Source organism: Strix aluco, chromosome 4, assembly GCF_031877795.1.
Source record: "Strix aluco isolate bStrAlu1 chromosome 4, bStrAlu1.hap1, whole genome shotgun sequence".
NCBI classification, from domain to species: Eukaryota; Metazoa; Chordata; class Aves; order Strigiformes; family Strigidae; genus Strix; species Strix aluco.
The window spans coordinates 62,299,987-62,324,233 of NC_133934.1; the positions used below are offsets into that span (position 1 = coordinate 62,299,987).

At 44.3% G+C, this 24,247-nt stretch overlaps 1 protein-coding gene across 1 annotated transcript in view; it reads right to left on the minus strand.

The window, feature by feature from the left end:
• Nucleotides 1-8,367: 8,367 nt before the first annotated feature.
• The window catches only part of ADGRL3 (adhesion G protein-coupled receptor L3), a 514,763-nt gene continuing 498,883 nt past the window's right edge, over nt 8,368-24,247 (minus strand). The window contains exons 26-28 of the mRNA XM_074823334.1: nt 16,734-16,862; nt 13,265-13,282; nt 8,368-11,230 (exon numbers count right to left, since the gene is read on the minus strand). Of these exons, the coding sequence (XP_074679435.1) occupies nt 10,425-11,230; nt 13,265-13,282; nt 16,734-16,862 (953 nt within the window). The 3' untranslated portion in view covers nt 8,368-10,424. The remainder of the gene's footprint in view (nt 11,231-13,264; nt 13,283-16,733; nt 16,863-24,247) is intronic.

A 24,247-nucleotide genomic window follows, 5' to 3' on the forward strand; every position in this document is an offset into this window, starting at 1 on the left:
AAACCATAAGGATGGTTCCCTCATGACTATGAAAGATCAAGAGCTTTCAAAATTTTTGGAGGTATTTATTTTCCTTAATATACTGTCTGATTTTCAGAACATTTCTGTCACAAAGACAGGGTGGGCTGTTCATATTTTTCATTATTTTTCTCCTTGGGAAAATGGCCAACAGCTTTCACTGGGGAGGAAACCTGAGTCTCCCCAAGATGATGGCCACCTTGCCTGGGGACACTATACAAGGATGGAGAAGTGGGCAACAGAAGAGGTGTCCACATATGGCAGACAAAAGCATGGTGTCTTCTCTATGCTGGTTTTGTAAATAAAAAAATGGTTTGATAAATAAATTGCTTGGCACTGCCAGTTGTTAGGTGTAACAGCTGTTAGGTAACAGCAGCCCCACAGAGCTGGATGACAAAGGAAGTATTCAAGTACCCAAGAGAAAAAGACCACCCCTGCAGCTCACCTTGAGCCATGCAAGCAAATTACTACTCCAGATGCTCAAACCCCTCAGTGCTTTGAGGCAGCTTCCAGTTTCTGTTGATCGCCCACTGTCCTTTCCTTGCAAAGGTATAGGGGCTTTGCCCCCAGCATTATGCTAAACATGTGCAATAGTTGGTTTATGCTATCTGGCTTTTTAATGGGGAGGGGACACTTCCACCTTTGCCCTGCTTCCTTGCAAAATGCCAAGCTGAAGAAAGACTTGTGTGGGTCATTTAAAAAAAATCTTCTTTTTTCTTAAGTCTGTTTTTTTCCAATTTCAATTTCTAATTCCATTTTTTTTTTTCTAATTTCCCTCTGCTGCATGAATCCACACGGTCAGACTCAGAGTAAATAAGGCATAAGTAAGCTTTGAGTTGTGAAGGATAAAGGGGAAACACCAAAGCTCCTCTCCTGCTTCTATCAGGTACCATGCTGCAGCAGCCTGCATCTTGCAAACACCCATGCCTGAGCACAGCCTTGCTCTGCTGGGAGCGTTTGCAGATGGCTGCTGTTGTGTCGCAGCGGGGGACAGCAGATGATGACTCAATGCAGAGCAGAGATTTATCAGCTTTTGCTCAGCTAATGCCGCCCCCCCTGGCCTGCTGTGCCTTTTTTCCCAGAGAGATGCAGACACTACTCTGTGCTCATGCTAATAAAGCTGGACCCGGCAGTGTTACTTATGACTTCTCCAATGTGTTTAGGCATATAAAGGTGAGTACAACATACACATCCATATCCTCTCTTCTGTCATGGACATGGCTACACAGACAGGAGGACCTGCGCTGACTGGCAGCCACTCATGCAGGGCACGGTCTTGCACACGCATTTTCACACATGCTGAGAAGAACTGCACACATAAGGTGCTGGCTGACATGAACATGGATGTCTATGCATGCCTCCATTTACCCAGCTGAACAATTGGCCCAACACCATTAACAAGTCTTCAGGGTTTCTTTTTTTGTTGTTTTTTGTTTTAATGATAGAAGTCTTGGGGGAACCACACTGACGGGGTTTGCATCCCTCTGGTGATTTCTGCCCATCCCACCCCCCCCACACCTGCACCAAGCAGCCCGAGTCCTCTGTGGGCTGTAGCTGAGTATTTACATCAGCGGAGACCATGGGTCCAGTGAGTTCACTCTGTTTACAAGAATGAAGGAGAAACATCTGCCGAGTTCCCTGCCAGATGTGTCTGTCATCTTTCAGATGCCTTCTGCACCCGCTGCGGCAGCACAGCTCAGCTGTGAGACCCCATGCCAGCTCCACCAGGCAGACGCTGTGGTTTCCCATATATCCATCCCCAGCTGAGCTGATTGAGAAACGCTATCTTCAAGATACTAAGGCTCATTTTTTCCAAAAAATATCTCTATTTACACAAGACAATAAAATCTGAGCAGCTTTCCCCCAAAAAGCTTTTGCCAAGCGGAACTGCTAGTGGATGCGTGTGCCAGAGACCCTATTTACAAGCGACAGTACTCTGCCGGCAAGTTTAGCTTCTTCTGGTGTAAGGACTACTTCTTTGTCCCTCTTTTACTTCCCTCATTACCTCTCCACACAGCCAGGTCCATATTTACAAGAGGGGCCTGGATCCAGCACGGTCACCTTTATACAGCCCAGCTTGCGAGCATGGAGAGGGGCTCAGGACAGGGGGTTGAGCACACTCAGACATCTTTAAGTGTTTTCAAGTTGCAAAGTCAACATTTCGAGCGGATGAAACTCATCTCTTATTACAAAAGACATTTTTTGCCCATTCTGCTCATCTCAAAAAAAAAGCGAGCAACCAAGTGGTGAGGGCACTTCCCAGGGCACTGCCATGCGCGGGGCAGCAGGAATCTCAGCCAGGCTGTTTTCTCCTTGGGGATGCGAGGGTTTGCCGAGGGTTTTGGTCGAGGCTAGTTTCTCCGGCCTCTCCTGTTGCACAATCCCAAGTGAGGGATGGGTAAATCGAGGCACAGAGGAGCTGAGGCAGCGCACCGGCGTGGGCTTGCCAGGGCAGACTCGCTGGGTGCCCCGGGACCTAGATGACACTGTCTTCCATGGTGACTCGCCTGAAGACTGGCTCCTGCTTGGGTGTCCTTCCGCTTTCTGTGGAAAACAAGGGGAGAACAGGTAAAGCCCCAAAGCAGGATCCTGCAGCTATTTATAAGACCATCAGTTATTTTTAAGACCACTTCCACCCTCAAACAAAGCATGGCATGCCTGGGCTTGCCTTGAAAGGGAAGCGTTGCTTAGAGCAGGTGAATGTATTTATGGGCCAGCATTCCATCAGGAACCTCCTCCCACCCTTTTTGCTGAAGCTGGTGATACAGATTTGCCTGGCTTTGTCCCCACCTGAGCCAGTTATTTGTTAAACAGTGTGAGGACCAGCAGCATCAGCCACTGCTACCCACCGCTCTCCAGATTAAAGGCAACGCTGAGGTGCCTCTTTGCTCCTCCGGGTTTAGCCCAGCTCAAGCAAGGAGAACCCAGAGCCGAGCTGCAATCACCAGCTTGTACCAGCCCAGGATGACTTGTTTGAGCAAACTGTGTTTTTTGTGGTTCCCCCCACCCCTTAATAATAAATAGTCAGTATAAATGACTGCAGAGTAAACAGATCTGTTTTGCTATCAGACATTATCTGAAGGGCACTTCACATCCTGAGTGCTCTGCTTTACAGCTGCCTCTATAATCACTGCAGTCCCAGGGAGGAAAACGCCTCCTTTTACATGTGCAGGTTGGGAAGAGGCAGCCATGTGCCATTTGGGGTGAACACATGCAGACTTTTTTATAAATAATATTTCAGGGAGAGGTTAAAATAGACTCGACACATTCAAGAAGAATTAAGAGTTGTCCTGGAGCCATTTTCTAAGCATAAATCATTTCACCCCATCTCCCACCCACCCAAGGGCCAGCAAATCTGTGTTGCTCTGCATGGCAGCATAGAAAATATTGTAGGGAAAGCGTGGGGAGCAGAGCTGGCAACTTTTTGGGCATCTCCCATCTTGGCTAATTTGGCTGTTCAAAAGAGGAGGGACTTTCATCCTTTTCTTGTTGCTCATCTCTTTTTTTTTTTTTTTTTTTTCCCCAAGCAGTGGGATGCATTTTCTCCTTTCATTTCCACTGCTGCTATCTCAGCAGGCTGCTTTGCATTGCAGTGCAAACTGCTAGCAGCTAAAAATGCTTGGGTGCACAGTTTATCTCAGGGAAAAAAATAATCAAAAATCTCACCTATTTAATATGAATCACTCTTTCTGGCCGGTATCTACAGCAGCTTAAGCAATAAGGCCGTCTATCTGTATCTATGAATGGTAGCAACACAAGCAAGGAGGAGGGTGAGGCAGAGGTGACCAAAGGGCAGAGCCGAGGCACTTGCACTGAAAGCAGCTCACCTATTTATCAGGGAGGGACCCTCTCAAAAAAAGGTCTGGCGAGGACCTTGGCAGAAAACTATAAACCGTTCTTTCCTTTTTTTTTTTTTTAAGATGAGGAAACCAGTGGCCAGCTAGAGCAGGCACCTGACAGCCACAGCAAGGCTTCAGCCAGCCTCAAATTGGCTTCCCATTGCATGCAGGTTAATCCCATACAACCCTTGCTTCTCCCTGTCTGCCCACGGAAAGTGCCTCAGAAACTGCTTTTGGCACATTACAGCTAAAGGATGAAGCCTTGCAAGAAAGTAGGGGCTTTTTCTTTTATTTCCCCCTGCCCAAAGACGATTTTCCCACCCCCTTGTGCAAGCAAGTGCTGCGTGACGTCCCAGGTGAGGTGCTGCTGCTTCCCGAGTGGCATACCCAGAAATCTTCTACCTGGTTCATTGACCACTTATTTTTCAACATCCATCCCACAAAAACATTTATCAGTGGATGTTACCACAGGCTTGTGCCTGCTGAAAGGTGAAGCTTTTGCTGCTGGTGTGGCACAAAAGCTGCAGGGCTCACGCCTGCATTGAGCTTTCCTGCCACGGGGACCCGAATTAAACTCTGTCTGAGATGCCTCAGAGAGAAGTGGGAGAAGACAGGATGAAACCAGTTTTATTATAGCCATAATTTACCCATTGAGCATCCTGCTGCTGGAAATAACCTTTCCAAAGTTGTAACATAAGATGCAGTTGATTATAAGTGGCAGTCGGAGATATCGGGTCATCTGTACAAGTATTCCCATGCACACCAGCTGAGGAGGCTGTGCAGAAGCTATGTTTGTGCCTTTTACATTGTTGTTTGGGGTTTTAAGCAATGCTGTCAAAATATCAAGCATTTGCTTCCAGCACATAATAACTGTTCTGTATACCAATTTTTTTTTTAATTTATTGAGGTTTTAGCATGGGTTTTTACATGTGTATAGTGCATTTAAGGAGTAGAAATATAAGAAAAGAAAATAGATGGAGAAAGAAGAAATAAAAAGACAGCAAGTAGTTAGGATTACTTTTTTTGTTGTTGGCATTTTGCTGGAGAAGACTATCACCATCTGTCTAGTGTACCAAATACAATGAACAGTAAGCATCTGTAAAAAGCTATTCTGATGTGAAAAACTAAGATTTTCAAGCTAGTCTCAATATTTCAGCATTAAACAGACCATCCCTCCTGCACTAGGACAACATATGATTTGGTGTATGTTCCATGCATCCCTAGGGCTTGCCAAAGCCCTTGGAAGAGCAAAACTGGCCCTACACCAGCTGCCTGTGCTGAACGAAATGACTCTTGGTGCGGAGGGGGGGGTGCTGCTGCCCTCCTGGAGGTACCCCTTTGGGTGCTCTTCCCTGGCCGCGCTGCTAATGTCCCTGATGAGGACAGCCACCACTAACGCGACCACCACTACCTTCCCCGGGAGCATTAATCACTGATTTTATCTGGTTTCAGCTTTACGCTGCAGGATGTTCTCTATCCCGTTACCAGAGAGCCTGTGATGACATGACATTTATATAATGTTCATGAGCACAGACTATTTAAACCCTAAAATATTCATTAAATAAAATTTGCATAGAGTCTAGCTGAATGCAGTGGGTAGCTAAAAATAAAGTACTTTTCTTTTGAAACGTAAGGAGGAGATCAGGGTGTGACAGATGACCAAGCTGGTGCTCTTAGGCTTTCCTGAGATAGCTTTTTAATAAGATGAGCTATCTTTTTATCCCTGTTGTCAAGGCAAGTCTGTGGGGTATTATATTCTTTATAAACTAGCAAGATCAAGAGCATATGGAGGTATATGAGAGAGAGGCCAGTTGGCCAGAGAAGAGGGAAGGGGGATGCAGACAGTAGGGACACACACAGAGACATGCAAGGACCCCCAAGAGCACAGTGCCTTCCACCAGTGCCACTGTTTCCCCCCACCCTCTGAAGCATCTCATTGCTCAGTACCTGGGGGCAGGGAGGAAGGAAAAAGATTGGTTAACAACCACAGATTTCAGGGAATTAAATGCAATCAACAGGCAGAAAGGAGCAGCACCATGACAAGTAATATTGTCTACACAGTGCCTCCAAAGCTGTGACGAATACCCCCTATCCCCAGCAACCCTCCAGCCTACATAGTCTTTCTTGGCATGTGTCTCTCCTTCACATGTTTCAGGGAGATCGTTACAGTCTCTTCCAGTTCTTGCAGAAAATAGGCAGGTGTTGCCTGGTGGAGCCAAATGTCCTTAAGCAGTAGAAAACATAGTGATTGAACAGTAAACTGGTGTGTCAGCTCATTATGGGGCAGTCTGCGATGCGATTACACAGGAAAAGGAACCCAGCCCTGAGCAAATTAGAAAGAGTGAGGGAAAAAAAAGGATTCACAACTTGCAAAGCATCCCAAGATGATTTCCAGGAAAATGCAAGGCACAGTCTTGCACTTCTCCATCCCACTCTTCCCACCTGTGAGCAAGGCTTTCCAAAAGGACACCTCAAGCAAGGGATCAACATTGACAATCCTCACTCCAAACATGCCTGGCCACCCATGCCTCCTAAAGGTGGTTCCATGTTTCAGAAAGGGGAGTCTAGGTATTAGGGTGATGTTTTTGTCAGACAAAGAATTGCCTGTTTGCCTCTATGCTGTTTGGTTTTCATTGAAAGCTGGATGCTTATTGCAGTTGAATGATGAAGCTTTAATCTTCTCCCTATAAGGTAAATCTGGGTTTTTTTGTTGTTGTTGTTAAACAAAGCTCTAAAAAAGATCCCTCCAGAACAGGGCTGAATATCCCCTTCAACCCAGCTTGCAAAGTTATATGCCCCAAGCATAGCTATGGATTTAATATTATAATCGCTACTGCCTCTTCATCAAGCTATTTTCTGACATCTCTGCCTTGGCTCAGCATTAATAAATACCTTAGAAGTTTTGTAGCTCTCTTCCCTACACACCGAGGCACCGAGGACTTAACATTGACGTGAGTTTCCCATGCTGCAGTCTGCAAAGAAGACACCGCTACATCGCCAGTTGCATAAGAACTCTATCTACCAAGCTACTTACCCACAAGCAGAAACCTTCACCATGCCCATAATCAACTATCTGACACAACAAAAGCCTGTTTTCAGGGGGAAAAAAATGACAAAAATAATCCCCATCCTGCTCCCCCACCAAACTAAATTACAGTCTTAAACCATTTTTGGCTTAATATAATTAATAATATCTATTTCCCCTCTGTTTTGTGATTCAGCTGTTTCCAAAGCTATAAGAAGCACCAACAGTGAATCCTGTGGTGCCAGAACAGCCTGGGGACGGAAATAATCAGCTTGAAAATAAACAGCGTTTTTTTGCAATCAAAGTGCTAATAGGCATGGTAGGCTGGTGGAGAAAAGCTTGAGCAAGGGCTGGATGAGAGGGGAAAAATAGCCTGTCCACTGATAAATCCAAAATACACAGAAAAGCTGGGGAGAAATGACCATTTGGTGTAAGAGAAGTCAAATATTTTTCAGTAGGACACAACCATCCCATAGCAAATCCACCACTGGTTTGTTCTTGCATAGTTTCAGGCACACTGGTAAATGCCGTGTTGATCACCTGCCTCCCATTTTATCATGACAATATTTGCTGTGGTGTATCTCACCCTCTGCATGAATTTAATCCCGCCATATCCCTGGAAAACTTTCTGGAGTCTAATACAGTAAAAGAGTTTTTACTTTCTCTAAAGTAAGTACTTAAAGCCTCAGCAGCCTCCATTGGGCTGCTACATGATTTGGTATGACCACATGGGTCTGAAATACTTGCTTCACCTGCATGCATATGTCTACCACGCGCTGCCCAGCTCCACCGCTGCTGGCATGGAAAATAAAACGAAACAGGGAGGCAGCATCAAGAGCAAGAGCGCAACCCAGCTGGCCAGTGGCTATTATTCTATGAAGCCAGGTGATTCCCAGACTCCCGATAGGAAATGCTCCCTTGTCAAAACATATACCCGGCAAGAGGCACAGCTGTCATCAGTGCTTGGTCAGAAATGAAGTTTCCTCCCCAAGATGTTTTGGCCCGAGTGCCTGACTGCAGGAAGGACTCAGGCAACTCAAACCAGACTCTTTTATAGGCCTTGAAAGCCACCAAACACCACCATCCCCTGGTTCTGTCCCCTGACAAGTCCCTGCTGAGCAGCACTGAGCATATCTTGTCTAACACTGGCAATCACCTGCCTCCTCCAAATCTTCTGACTTTTACCCAGCTTGATGGGAGTTGGATGGAGGCAGGACCAGACCCCAAAGCCCAAGGCATGGGAGCGCGTCCAGAGGTGTTTATTTTCGCTGTCAACCTTTCTAGTCTATTTTGTGGCTTTCTATAGCCTGATGATGAATCCTAATTGCTCCCAAGGGATTTGAAGGGGGAAGCTGGAGGAGAGCAGCAAAACGCCAGTGGGCCATTGGTAGTGGTGAGACGGGAAGGGCGATGTGGCCAAGGACGGCGATGGCGCTTTGAGTACGCCCGGAGCAAGAAAATAAAGAGACAGCAAACAACGACCGAGGAGGCCTAACGGGGACTTGTTTTACTCTTTGACATGCTACCAGCAGGTTTTAATCTCAGAAGAACCAAAATTAAAAAAAAAAAAAAAAAAAAATCATTACAATGATTAAAAGGTACGACACATGAAATACTATACTCAAATCATCTGCGTGTCGTTGGCTAGTTTATACAGTAGGCACAAAACAGACCTAGAATCACCTGCAACAAATGTCGACCAGTGTTGTTCTCACCCCTAAACAAGTACCGCTAGCCTGATACTTCTAGTCAGCCGTAGCTGTGTAACCTTTGTGCTTAAATTGCTCGGCTTAGGCCTCCTTTTTTTGGCATTGCTCACCCATGCCGTAAAGGAGTTGAGACTTGTACTGAAGACAGTAATGTAGAGAAGAACAACAACAACAACAAAAAAAGAAAGATTAATTGTACAGTACATACATACAGTATCTTCTAAATCGTGATCAGTTGTTTATTGGTTGGCAAACAAGCTTCACTTTTACAACAAATATTAGTAATGAGGTCATTCAACTGTTGAGACCGTACAAAATGGATCATAAATTAAAAAAAAAAACAAAACCAAACAGAAAAAAAGAAAAAAAGAAGAATTCATATTCCGTGCTGCTAATTTACCTCCAGAAAGCCTATGTTACTTAAAAATCCTGTCAAATAAATAAATTTCCTGTTAGGAAACATAATGAACAGAAGATTTTTTTTGTGTTTAAAAATCACTGCAAAGTACTTTTTAGCTCACTACGCATCAATCAATTTTCTTCTTAACCACTGCAGTACAAGTGCCTAAACCGGGGACCAGATGGAGCTGTGGAGGCCCTTCGTTCCTCCAGGGAAATGGCCGTCTCCTGTAGAAGCCCCACTACAACTATAAAAAAAACCTCTCGGCTCCTGGACATGACCCTACGGCCTGGCTGAGGGGCTGCTTGCCAAAAATGCTTCGCAGGATTATCGTCACGATCGGTTGTGCACTGTCAACGGGGAAGTTTGCCCTGCTCTAGTCTGCCAAAAGTTCTGCTGGCAATACGCTGGCTGAAGAAAGTTATACAGTGAGGAAATAAAAAGACTAACTTGGCTGAAAAGAAATGGTGACGGTGTTACTAAAAATGGTCCTTAGAAAGTGATGCTTGGGGTTTTTTTGTCCAGTGAGATTTTTTTACTGGGATGGGGAGGGGACAGAGGGGAGGGGCAGTGGAAGAGTCAAAACAAAATAAAAAAAAAAAAAAGGAGTTATGAAAAACCTTGCTCCTACTGGTAGACAAACTTACAAGACCAGCACAACAGAAAAAAGTTTTGTTTTTTTTTTTTTTTTCCACTACATTAACAGGGACGCAAGTTCTGGAGGAACAGAAAGCAGACTATATGTGCAATGCTAGTATCTGTACATTACATAGAAATTGTTCGCTTTTCTTTTTCTGCCATTAGTTTTTATCATCCGTTAATACAGCAAAATGTAAAATATGCCTTTAGCACAGAATTCTAGGATTCCCTTCCATCTCATTAAATTTGTTTTTATTTTGTTTGCTCCTGCAGCAAAGGGTGCTGCGGTGAACCCAAGTTGTGAGTGACCAAAACCCATGACGTGATCTGGATTGGTAAGAAAGAGTTTTGCTAGCTTGTTTTTGTGCAGCGCTCCCACCTAGATGCATCATCGCTACTAGTTTCAAATGCACATTTTTGGCCTTTTATTTTTTTTTTTCCCTCTTAAATCAGGTCCTCAGTATTAAGAGCAACACAGCATCAAGGATTGTTTAAACAAACACGGCATAACTTGAGAAGGCCACGAAGTGTGCCGTTATCTATCTCTTTCATTAACATAATGAAGTCTGTCTGGAGGAAAGGAGGATGGGGGGAGAAGAGTAGGGGGCAGCAGTTACTGTCCTCTCTGGGCCGGCCTAAAAATTCCAGTAAAAAAAGTCCGAGTTTCCTTTCGAACAGCATGAAGATTTAGGAGTACACACAATATTACCACTGTTTGGATTAACTCAGAACAGTAAACCGAGCGTTACGGAGGGGCTTTTTGATGTCTCTTTGCTTAATTTTTGCTGAATCTTCTATAGACTAGTGACCAAGTGAGCGGGTCCTTTCGCACTGCCATCTGGGGGCGTTCCCTCTTTGTTTGGCGGGACTATAAAACCATCGCTGCTGCCTCGACCTAGCTGGTAGTAAGTGTGTAGCTGATGGACGTGGTTCCTGGAGCCAAGGTTGGGCATGCTTTTGTAGTAAACATCGTCGGCGTCGCCGCCACTGCTTTTGGCCGGTGGGGGATCGGTCTGGGTGCTGGCGGTGACACTTTCCGTCATGGGCATGCCGGCCAGTGCGGGCATACTGGTGTAGAGAGAATCCCTGTTAGGCGACTGGAGGTCGTCCGTGTGCTCATTGGTCAGCAAGGGGAAAAAGCTCTCACTGTTGTCTTGCGGGATGCGCCGCCGGCTGTAGAGGTGGGGCTGGTGGTTGTCCGCTGAGTACACCCGGGGGGGCAGCAGCGGGGCGTCCGACTCCTCGTGGATGAGCTCCAGGCCCAGGCTCTCCTCGTGGGTGAAGGAGGTGGCGTCATCCAGCACGATGGCATCATCCTCGCTCCCGCCGCCCACGCTGTTGACGAGTTTGTTCATCAGGTTGCGGCTCTGCTCGCTGGAGCGCTCGTGGTTGTTCAGGTAGGAAGGGATGTAGTTGGAGGTGAGTTCCTTCAGGATCTTTTTCTCGAGGGCGTTCTCGGTGTGGTTGTACCCACGGTCAAGGATTTGCACGCAGTTGCTGAGGTACTCGCCGCTGGCGATGCTGTAGCTGTTGCCGTGATTACCATTCAGTGGTAGAGTATCCGTGACACTTGTATCCCTGGCATTGTTCAGAAGCCCCTCTGAAAAACATTACACAAGAGAGGGTGACTTGTACAAACAGGACACTCACGCGGGACGTGCACACTCAAACCCCCTTCCTAGGCTGCCACGGCTGCTAGGGCTCGGCAGCGAGGAGAGCGTCGCAGCCAAAATAGGAGGGTGCAACTCCAGCTAACCTGCTTATGGTCTTCCTACCAAAAAAATGGAAAATGCCGTCAAGTATGTGACTTGATGCGGCAATAGCTGATGGGAAGGAACAACCTCTCCCGGCCAGTACCTCTTACGGCTCTTGCGCTTTATGTATTCTTGGGAGAGCTGAGAAAGAGGTGACCCTGGGCTGGTCCCAATTGCCCTGGCTCCAGGTGCTTTGGAGGAAGGGGGCAATTCCCCCCCAGCTGAGGGAAAAGTATTTGCAGCCCAGGTTAATCATCACCTGAACTGTGTTTGGGAGTGTATCCTTCCTGGAAAAAAAAAGTAAATTTGCTCTCCCCTTTTGCTGGGCAGGCTGCCAGGGGAAAGGCACAAGGCCTGAATGGCAGGATTTGGAGATTAGCAAGGTGGATGCACAAAGTGCTTCCTGGCCCAGGCTTTTTTGGAACAAGGCTAAATTCCCTACTCTCCCAGCACAAGGCCAAAATCATTTACTCCACACTGGCCAGGTGATTTTCTAACACAACTCATGTTGGAAGTAGTTGCTGTGGGGTCTTGTGAAGCCTTTAAAAATAGCTCCCATTTCACTTGCAAGTTAAAGCAGAGGGTTCAGTGGAAGGTACAGCAAGTACCATCACCACCACGGTACAGTGGGCTCAGGAGAACCTACAACGAGTAATGGGGTCTCAGGGTGCCCCCTGACTAACTATTGTATCTCCATAGGTGTCTCAACACTGCCAACGTAAGGCTAGAGCTTGGCTCTTTCCCAACATGCTATGGAAGATGGTGAGGAAGCGCTTTGAGAGCAATGCAGCACGAGTGGGCAAGGGAGAAGAAAATCAGGCCCAGCAGTTAAGCCGCTATGCTTTCTTTTTTGAGGATTACTGGCCTTCTTGGAAGGAGTACAGGTGTGGGGATGCATGAAATAACACATTGACCTTTCAGCTAAGGGCTTTGGGCGTTGCCAAAAAATGGCAAGCAACTCCCAGCAAGGCGCGGTGGATTAGAGGAGCCATTAGCTGACAATTTCAGATGAACAGTTGCTCATACCATGCTTGGTACATGGCATGTGTACCTTCTGAAAATACAGGATTCGGTCTATATCTGTGATGGAGTAGTTGCTGCACGTCAAAGGCTGGAAAGCGCTACTGCAGGCTTTCTTCTTGTTTTTGAGTGAAATGCCAATGTGTTGGTCACCTTTTAGGTTTCTGAAGCTTAGAGGGTGCTGCCATATCCCGGGTTTCCTAACAAACAAGGGAGCTATGCCAAAAAATCAACTAGCCATCACAGACACAGAGCAAAGCCATTTATTTTCACGGTGGAAGCTCTCCAACTGAGTCATGATGCTTGGGAAGTAATGAAAAGTGAGCATTTTGGGGGGAGGACTGTATGTGATGGGTGACGGGTACAACAGCATCTGTCTGATGGTCACACCGAGTAACGTATGCATTGAGGCGCTGAGTGCTGCACTTCTGCTGCCAATGCATAGATCTGGGGTTTGGTGGGGAAATAAAATGGAGGCATCACAGGTGAGAACAGAGTGGGGTCTGCAATGAAACACGCTGTATAAAAATGCCATGACCTCGCAAATAAAAATGTCAAGTTTAGAAAAAAATCATATGCACAGTTATATGAGAAACTATGCTGGGTAAACGATACCACAAAAACAAGAAATAAACAAAGAAAGCATCATCTAACCTCATCTATATATATATGTACACATACATATATATATACATACATACACACGCATACACATATATATACATGTATATTCATATTCTTTTGATTTCAAAACTGTGAGATGAATTTCCTTTATTAACTACATCATCTATATGTGATGCAATAAAAGTGAACTAAAAAAAATTACATTTGATATGCAATGTTTAGCTTTACTCCCATACTTGTCTCTCTGTAGGGCTCTAAACGACAGCATGAAGAAAAGGAAAGAAAAAACAACAAGTAAGCTTACAGCGACAGTAGGAGAAACATGAATAAAAAGCAAATTGATGATATGCAGAAAAGAGAGTTAACGGAAATAATTTTCACTGCCCAGAATACATGAATTTGTTACATGGTTTATTTCAGGTTAAAAATATTGACATTTTAGACAGAAAAATTATTTTGCGCACAATATTCAATTGACTACATCTTTATTAAAAAAATTATCACATTTAAAACTTTTTCCAATGCCATTATAAAACGTTCAGCGTGTAACACAAATCAAGAAATAATGCCTGGAAATTTAAGAAAAGTCTAAAGCTGGTAATGGTCATGCTTGAAAAGACAGGCACTGTCATCGTCACTTCCAAAGTCTTAAACTGAATGGCTTTACTTACTGTTAGTTATAATAACCCCTGGCAGTTGAAACTGAAATCCATTTCCTTGTTAAAAATGTTTTGCCGTCCATCCTTTGTAACAGTGCTTTGTAAGAGTATGACTTTGCTCATCACAGGGCTGCTGGCATTTTACAAACTTTGGTAAGTCTGCTCTTTTTTTAACTGAACACATGGCAAACTATACGGACATTTCAGCAGTTCAAATAACGGCATCGCTAAATGAAGTTCTTGAGAAGAAAGGGTTAAAACAAGAAGAAACAGATGAGACAAAGTACTTCCCACTTTTCAATGGTCTGTGGCATGCTGGGGTTTAACCAGAGCTTGTTAATGGGATTGCCGCCTTCTCTTAAAATTAGCTCTCACGAAAGCAGTTAGGCCATTTGAGAAACTCCTGTGTTGGAGAGACTGAGCCAATGCATGTCCATCAGCTGCCAACGGCGATGAGCGCTCGGCACGTGCTGCGGGGTGCCAGACCCCTCACCTACCATCTCCTCCTTCCTCTACACTCTGTGTCCCATCAATGAATTGCTTTCACCACTGGGAAATAGGACTTTGGCCTTTTAGGGTCTGATTTCCCACCTCTTTCTAAGGGTTTTTTTAGGGCTCCCAGCCCCTGGTGAGTCTCTACCGCAGATGGGTTGACTTCAGCTTGAGCAGAGAGGGTATTTTAAAACACGTAACTGGAGAGGGAAAAAGGAAGGGATGGACCAGATCAGACCCCAGGTTTCTTACAGAGTTCTGACCCTGTCAGTGGCCAGCACCAGAACTGGTAGATGGAGGTACAAAAAAAATCATAGCCTTAGTGATGTGGAATGGGTTAGTCAGCGATGACCCCACCGCAAGGCGATCCCAGCCAAGGCACACCCAGAGATGGTGACATCGTCTACTTTTACAATGCACTATCATCACTTTAGTGTGCTTGCTGGTGCAGCATCCTTAAATCCCAAAGAACTGCTGAGGCCATTAGGCCTGGTTGGTTTTGCTAACCTTCGTTTCTGCTGCAGGATCTCCTAATATTCAGTTTGTAATTGTCCAGGGACAGTAACCAGTTTGAAAAGTAATAGCTATATCAGTTCTATGGTTATTAATTAACTTCCAGCCTCCTGAAAAGAATGGGTTGGGTTCTGCTCTCTCTGAAGTCAATGGCAAAGCTCCAGGGGCTTAAATGGGATCAGTACTGGTCCCGCTCTCTTTCTTCATCTCCCACGGATGAAGCCTGGGAAGGTTCCTCTGTTAGCCATCTGACTGTGTTGCACTGAATAGCACTTGCAAATCAATTACACTATTTTTTGTGGAATAAAATGCTATTAGCTCAGGTAACTGTATCAGAAGCTAGTCTTAAAAATTAGAAGAATACAAGATTATTAAAATGCACATAAAACCTTTTTGTCACATTTCCGCCCAAATCACTTGGGTTCAGTTGAGGCACCCGGACCTGAACATCAGGACTTCTCTTAAGCCAAATGCTGATCCAGCATTACTTGATGCCACTTTAATTAAAAGCCCCCCAGACCTCAATGTTATCATGCAAGAAACGATACAGAACATCAAAGCTCATTTCGACATTTGCAGTACACTAAAGTTCTTAAAATTCAGAGCGTTTCATGTTTAACAGTAACCCTTTTTAAAAAAGCATTTGTGGAAGCAAATTTATTGCACAGAGTTAGCATAGTCTAGGAAATTAATGAACAGCAAAAAGGTCAGACACATGTGCTTTCCTTGTGCTCTGAATAAAAATACCCTAGTGATACAGTTCAATATCTATTTCTATCGTAAACAATATGCTGCCATATTATATATAACTATGGCATATATATGCCATGGCATATATAATGTGGCATATATATATGCCTTACATAACCCCCAAAGGGGGTTTTCGTGCTTGCATTATAACCATCATTATTTTCCTTTCCTTAGAGTTCCTCTACTGGAAAGGGATGCCTTCACTGAGAGTGGAGAGCTGACAGAGTGCTGACATACTTGTGCTTGAACGCAGTGTTACGCTGTAGCGATTCAGCCACCTTGCAAGCAAGACAAAAAAAAAAATCCCATGGAAGTGGCAGAGCAGGATGGAGCCACCAAGAGACAGGAGCTGGCAGAACTCCACAATCTCCAGCTCCTCCTCAGGTCCTGCTTAAATGCATCTGCCTCTCCCTCACGGAAGCATCAGGACACCAGCTTACAAACATGGTCACTTCCCACAGCCGGAGCAGAGACAAACACATAGGTGACGAGACTGATTTCTACAGCAGAAACCTCCATTAGGTACAACTGACTCTACCTGTTTATTTTGCATTGCCGAAAGGAGGATATGCAAAAGCTTCTAGTTTCCCTACACCTTTTTCTATTTTTTTTGTTGCTTTCTACTAGCACGTATAAAATGTCTTATTGCAAATGGCAAAACATTTCTTACAATATATAAGCTCTGCTCTTTGGAGTTGACCTACACTCCTTGCTTCAGCTGTCATTCTTCTTAGAGATCAAGGGCAGTTTTGCTTTATTTTGCATTTTTTTTCCTGTACAAGCCAGTGCGCCACTGACCACATTTCTCTACACCATTTCTAACAAGAGCAGCTTTGGTGGCAAAGGCCATTTTAGCTTCACTTACCTTCAAAGGTGTTCCTGTTTCTGAAATGAATGGTTTAACAAGGAAATGCACTGACAACAAAGAGAGGAATGGATACATCTGACAAAATACACACACAAGACCAAAACAATACAAAAGCGAGGAGATTGAAAAAAAAAAAATCAAAATCAAAACCACTGTGAATGCTTTAAGTAGAACTGACAAGGGTCTCTCAAAGTGAATTTGATTGCTCATGGAAAAAAAGCCTTCAGAAAATGGGAAGATGCACTGAAATGAAAGGAAGGGGAGGGGATCTTTTTTTTGTGCCCAATTCCAAAAAAACAAAGTGTGTGTGTGTGGGGAGAGGGAAAAAAAAAAAAAGGAAGAAAAAAAGGAAAGAAATGGGCCAAAATAAGCCATAGAAAATGGAATTCTCACTAGAAAAATTAGAGAGAAACTCCAGCACACCTTGTGCGTTGTACATGCTGACAGAAGGGTTGTTATAGACCGCCGATTCCCCGAGCAATGTATTATAAGGGTTGTTAGTGCCATGAGGACGAAGCAGAGCATTGGTTATAAGATGATTAGCCATGGCTCCTGGAGCAGCCCGATAGAAAGACAGAGAAAAAAAAAACAACAAAAAAGGTCAATCAGGCAAATGTGGTATTAAAAAAAAGGGAAAAAGAACATTCAGAATGACAACAGTTGAAATAGTCCTGATTATAAGCAGCCAGCTAATTAGACTCAGAAAACTGTATGCCACTAAAGCAGAACAGATGTTACTGACGATGCACAAATCCAAACCAATGCAAAAGAAAATGTATCAGAAAGCAGATAAGCTACATTTATGGTGGGTTCCCCAGTCGCTCAGAGTGTAAGCAAGGCTATGCCCACATGCTTGCTACAAAGAAAGAAAGGAAGATGGCAACCTACACAATGTGGGGGGGAAGACTCTCTGGAAAGTGCCAAATGAATAAAAAAAAATATATAATGACTAACAGAAAACAGCACATTCAACTCCCACTATGGGCTAGGATCTCTTTTACCGTTCCTTTGCAATACATCTAAAATTGAAAAAGCAGAATTAAAAAGAAAGGATGGAGAATGCAGCCTCTCTGAAGGGTCTTGGCGTTTATCAGAGAGCAGCTGTTTCCTATGTCTAAGAGGGTGAGTTTGACTTCAGCTACTGCTCTGGTACCACTGTCAAGCACATCCACAACCACCTGAATTCACCCCTGAAGGCGAGAGCACTGCAGCTCCATCAGGTGTTCCTAACAGGAGTGAGAGTGGCCCTGGAGACGCACGTTTCAAGGTTCTCCATTTGCCCTGCCAACACCTTGTTTCCCCACTCCCAGACCTCTTTGCTGTCATTTCCAAGCACTCAGCCAGCAGTTGTCCTCCCGCTTTGGTTTATCCCTTGGAGTTGCAGCCTCTGTGCTTCTTTCCAGGATCATCACATCTTAGCAGATGGCTGCCAAGATCTACCTTGATTCCTACTGTAGGCATCAACCTATGAAGCAAAGCCTTCCCCTGACCTTTTAGCTGACCTACAGGACCAAAACACTCATTAAGCCCTTGCTCCAAATCTCCTCTGGAATCCAAAGAGATGACCAACTCAAAATCTTGCCCCCAGGGCCTTTCCCACTGTCATCAATAGAGACCTAGAGCAGGAATACTTCAAGGACACAGCAAGGTTTTTACTTCCAGGGCTAAACTGTTAAGACAAAACCTTTCCACCAGGAAAGTAAGTCTTTGGTGGGGCAGCTAGAGCTAGCCAGGACAGGGCTGTCAGAGGGCTCAGGTCACCTGGCTGTCACCAACATCTGATAGCCCCAACCCAAACAAGCAACCAAAAGCCAATCCCCAAACCCAGCAATCCTGGCAGGGATGCCTTTGTCAACGGCTGGGGTATGCAAACCCCACTTGGCTCTTTTAGGAGTGAAGGTGGCCCTGTGGCATGGAGGAGGCAGTCTTTGTGAGGCATGTGGTGTGTTGGGTACAATCTCTTCTCTGCAACTCATTACCTGATTTTTCTTTTCTTTCCTTTTCTTTCTTTTTTTCTTTTTTTTTTCTTTTTTGATGGAGTTGCTGAGGATACATAAGCCCCAAGGGCTTCTGGCTGGTACAGATCCCCTTAGCGGTGACCTCTCTGAAAGTTCACCCCTACTAATTATTTTTAAAAAAGCAAAAAATGGCCAAACCTAAGTCTAGGTGGAGGCCGCCAGAGCTGCTTCCTGCGATGCTTGTATGCTGGCCTGTCTCCATTTCCCAGGACAGTGTTTTGCCATGTCTGTGCAGGTAGAGGAGAGTCAGACCGCTCTCCTGCCTCTCCCTCATCCTCCCCCAGCCCCAGGCAGATGGTGTTAGCAGATCACTTAATCGGTCTTTTGAGCACAGGACAAAGTAGAAGGCAGTGCTGTATGGGGGCTGCATGCCAGGGAGGCTCCTTGACACATGCAGCTGAAAAAAAAAGACTTGTTTTCTCTCACCTGATATTTTTGGCTATGCTGATGGAAAGCAAGATGAACTGTTGTGTTTGGAAATAAGGAAACAAAGCTGTCTCCTGTAAGAAAACATTATATGAACGCTTAACTAAGCAACCTTGCATGTAACTAATAGGTAAATGAGTCAATTCGTTCTTTCTGGTAATGTATTTTCCATCAATCTCGTGTATACCTGGGATGAGGGGCTGCAGGAATCGCTTCTCTTCTTGCACTAGTTTTAAACCAGCATGAGTACTAAGTCCATTAGAATTGTTTCTGCTTTCATCCCACTTCTAATCAAGCTCAGCCATAAAAGATTCAAAAAGGGACTCACTTTTATACAGGTAATGGGAATGTCCTGTGTTAATGCCAGCCATAAATCCCGAAGTGATATAATCCTCCCGTTTGAGATTTAAGCCAATCTCCAACTTGGTCCTTATGAGATTTGATATGGAGAAGAATATACCCACCGCGTGGTTTTGAATGCTTTAGCTTGAGGCATCTTTAAATGGAAACTGCCAGAAAGAACATCTCACTTGATATATCCCTGGCCTGATCTTGTCGAGTGATCCCTAGCAGGCGGGAACAAGCTGATCCTGCCATGGCTGCACAGGTCAAGCCGTTTTGCACAGGGTATGCTCTTGCCAGGTGACAAGAGAAGAGGAGAAGGGACCAACCTGTGTCAGCACTTAATACTTTGCTCGCCTGCATTCGCTGGTGTAGTGGGCTCTGAAGTGAGCTAAACTCACACGACCCTGGCTCTTTTGGGCTGTTACAAACCAGATAGTTTCTGGCAAATTTTAATGCAGATACATGATTCTGACTATAAACTTGGCAGAAAGTTGAAAATACAGCATAAGTCATTTTTGCTCTCTTGGGTGTGTAAAAGAGGAGGCTTGGTACAACAAAACAGCCACCCTTTCCTGTATGCAGCTACTAAGCAAAAGATGCAGTCATCTTCTGCCTTCCTTTCCCTTGATTGCTGAGGGTGTTAGGATTTTTTTAATTTACTGATCAAAATACCACTTTCGACGGCAGTACTGAGTAATTCTCCTGATGCAAATCCAAACCAAACCCACTGCTAACACGTTCAGCTACCTTTTAATACTTTCAGAAACCCAACTGGGCCCTCAGCACTCTGCGGTTGGTTCCCGTCACAGTGGGCCGGCCACGGCAAACTTCACACTCTCTGTGGGTCACAGTAAACGTAACCTTTGGCATCGTAAAACCAAAATGATACGTACCTTGTATTCATTAAATTGGACTCTTGTTTCTCCCTAACTGCTCTAGAGCTACAACATTCCCAGCCTCAAAGGATGCTGAGAGAGAAGGACTGCATTCAGGCTCCAAAGAGCCTACAGTTAAAGCTTTAGATAAAACAATAATACACCAAACAAATCCCCATTATTGGGTTTCTCCTTCCCGGGAGGGAGAAAGAAAAAAGTAACACCAGCCATACATTTAAGTATCATCCTGCCTTTTTCATAACACTTTATCATTGCTATAGCAACCAACAGGGCTATTAGGAAGAATGGATTAGGTCTGCAAGATGAGGCTTGAGCAGAAAGAGTAGGTAGACTACCTACTCTTGCTTGCATGAAAATGGCCTTGGTAATAAACGGCCAACAAAAACCCAGTAAAGCAAGCACAGGATCAAAACGGCATGCTTTCCCAAAATACCATGAGAGAAAGCAGAGTCTTATTCTGCAGCCCCATGTGTGGGTGTGCAGCAAAGGCCAGGCGCCGGGGCTGCGACTGCAAAGGTCAATGCGTGTCCGGGGACCGAAAAAGCAGAAAGAGCAGGGCTGCAGGTGCCTGTCGACTGCCCCGAATCTCTTCCCCTGCAGAGTGCTCTCAGGATGTAACCCTCATCAGCTGTCTGGCTTGGTGTTGGCAATGTGCCTAATATCCTCAGCAAGCAGCAGTTGTTAATTGTTTATTTTTATTTATTCACTTATGGCTGGATCCTCGGCTCTCAGCATCTGTGGTGAGACACCGATTTCTCCCAGAAAAATCTCACAGCCCTGTGTCATCCTTGCTTCCCTACACTTGAGCAATAACATTTCTTACACAAACCCCTCCTTTGCCATCTCCTGAAGCACCTGAGCCCAGCACACAGCCACCACTGTTTATTTGCTTTAGTTAGGGTGACTGCCTTCAACTCAGCTGCACTGAAACACCTTCAGTTCTGTTAGTCAAAGATACCTTATTGAAAGCATTTCCAAAAGCCTGTCATACTCTGTACATGTGGGAGCATGAATTTGGAGCTGGAAAAATGATAGGGCTTCCAACTCACAGGCTCACCTGGGTATCTCCTTGTTCAGTGTGATGAGATCATTGCAACCAGCAAACATATTTAACAGCAGAACACACACCTCTACAAAAATATTCCCTACAACCATACTGGTATATCTACAGTCCCAAGCCTCCTTGTTTCCACTGATATACAACTAAAGATTACAGTTCAGTGCAAAACACAGCTACCAGGCCAACTCTGATATCCAAAATGACATTCAAATTCAGGTTTCTGGTAATGCCAGTGCTCAGTTCAAGGTTTCCTGATCCTGGATTTCCTCAAGTGAAGGATTTACAGATTGTGATCACAAGGAGAAAGGAACAATGCTCTTACAGAAGGCAAGAGTTAGCCAGGTAACACACAGATGCTCCTGTCCCTCTCACATTATCAGGGATCCTCCTGATCCAAGTACCAAAGATCCAGCCTTTCTTAATGGGTTTAAAAGGCTATGAGAAGCCATGGCGTGTGCTCAGGAGATCTGAAGGGTTGCACTTTTGACTTGCAAACTGAGAAAATCTGATAGGTAAACCAACCAGGACAAAGAAAATTAAAATCTCACAACATTTACCATCACTGTGACCACACACAGATGATTCAGATAGCTACAGTTAGCTGCTTTGTGTGCCTATTGAACGTAGATATTTTAATGACATTATGCAACCACATGGCACCTTTTTCTTCCTTTTCTAGACAGAAATTGATGTCCTTGATGCAGGACAACACTGAATGTATAAATAATTTTTTAGAAGAGTTTGGTGTTACGACTGTAAGGGAAAACTGCACCTTATTAAATACAAGTATGATTTACCCACTCATTGAAAGCAAAGGATGTAAATGATGACGACAAGCACATATTGCCAGACTCTAGATTACATCATTCAGGAACAAAATTCAAATAATTTCTTGTGGGTAGCTGGCTGACAAAGCCACAGAAAGGCATTTAGGTTAACATGAATCATCTGCATGGTCTACCCAACAGGAGGTGAAATGGATCCAACCGCTCCTCCAGACTGCTGAAAAATAGTGTCAGGCAGCATGGCTCTACCGAGCTGAAACGGCCTGAACAGAACTGCTTTAGCTGGGATCATCTGTCCATATAGGTAACAACGCCCTCATGTACTTTCTTTGGCTTCAAAAAAGCTTTACCTTTGCATGCCAAAATCAGCTCTATCCTTGCTATGTGCATTTTAGCAGGGCGGAAACTCACTGGGGATGGGGAGGTTTCCCCCACTGCCCAGCAGACATGCCAGAAGTGCAGTTTTGCTGACAAAGGAGACCAAACCAGTTAACAAATTTAATCGGGATGAACTAGGGAAATCAGCTGAATGCTGCAAAAATATCCATACAAAAGTCAGTATTTTCCAAATGAAATGTTTTCACTTTTTGTTCCAAGAGTGGTTTGTATGAAAGCTGACTTTAACTTTTTTGTATGATGTAATTTTTTCGTTAGAGTAGAAACAAAAATAAATAGCTTAGAAAAATCACATCTGAGTCATAACAAAATGTTTCATTGCCTCTGACCCAGCACTCCCAAAATGTAGTTTTTCTTGGGCTTTTTTTGGTTTGTTTTCAGAAGAAATAAACAATAACAAAAGTATGTACTGCTGTGTTTTTGGCCAACCTTAATATTTCTGTTTTCCCCCCATTTTGCCAACCATGCAGCTCCCTTCCTGCAGGGCTAGGGCATGGTGCTATACTCCTGCTCGTTCTGCCACCTGAAGCACCCAACTTATCTTGCTGTTCACAGCCACCATAAATCAAGTTCCTCAACTTCTCACACTTCATATACTTGACTTCAGACCACCCTAAAGAGACAAGTGACAGGCAGAGAGAACATGGACCTGAAGGTACTGCACGGTTTAGCCTGGACTTCAACGATATGGTTAGAGATGAAACCTCTCCCAAGTGTCCATAAAAAAACCCCACAGCATATGCAGCCTTACTCTAACCATAGTGAACAACTCATCTCCTTAACTCAAATGTTACAGAAATAGCCTCTCTGCACTGGCTTCAGTTCGTAAATTCTAACTGGTTCTGCACAGCACTTAGCATTAACTTACTTATTCCACTTTACTCTTGGGGAAAGAAAATACATTCCAAGTAGGTTAGTAGAAGTCAAACCTCTAGTCTTCTTTGTGACTTTCCTTACCAGCATTCAGCAGTGTCCTTTTCTGTGTTACAGGCAGAGTTTTCAAGTATTTAAAGAATACTGGTCTTCCACATGTTCACTTGCAATTTATTCCAACGATGAATGCAATTATGAAAAGTGAAATCACACATATTTGCTGGAGGACAACAGGTATTTTCAGCATTTTTCCTGGTTTCCTCCAACAAATGCTCTGACGTTTAGATTTATTGAGCTGTGTTCTTATAATAGCCAACAGGATTCAGTTAATAAACTTCAATAAACCTCCCTATTAAATTTCTCTCAAATAGGTTTGTTGTCACTTGCAGCATCTAATCTATTCATTGAGAAGCTATTAATACTGACTGCAGCGAAATAGAGTTTCAGCAAATGAGGTTGTTAAGCTCTGGGCCATCTTCTGCCAAATGAAACACCCTGTGCTTTTATGCAGAGACAGGGGAGGGAAAGTATTTCTTCGCCCCTTTTTTCCTTCCTTTCTTCTGCAATGATTTCAGATAACTAACCTCTGCTGGATTATAATCTGCAGACCATGTTCAAAACACACAGCTCGTCTACATCAATTTATACATATTTACCCACTCACTGATTCCTTCTCAACTGCCTGGAGCAGAAATGCTGTCCCAGGATGGGACATTTCACCACCACCAACCCTTCCAAGGGTTTATATGTCATTGTACCTCAACTATACAAACATGCATTATCTTCAATCCTTCTTGCTTATGCTTATTTCTCACTAGACCTGAGCTCTTACCCAAGAGGTGCAGAGAGACCTGCCTATGGTGGAAATTGGACCATACTTACAGGAATCTATATAAGCAGCCATGCTTTCTTCCTTCCTCCTTCACAGTCATCATATTAAGTTTGCTCTGCAGCAATACTCTGCTGGATCTAATACTCCCCAAAGCCTGCTCTGATTTCAGAAATTGCCTTGCCCTTACTTTTCCTCTTTAAATCTGATCCACCTAATGACTGAACTTCCAATTATATGGCTGTCAATCCTAAAATCAAAGCCAGTTTATAATATCTCCCAAAGGAAGAATGTCACGTCACTCACTGA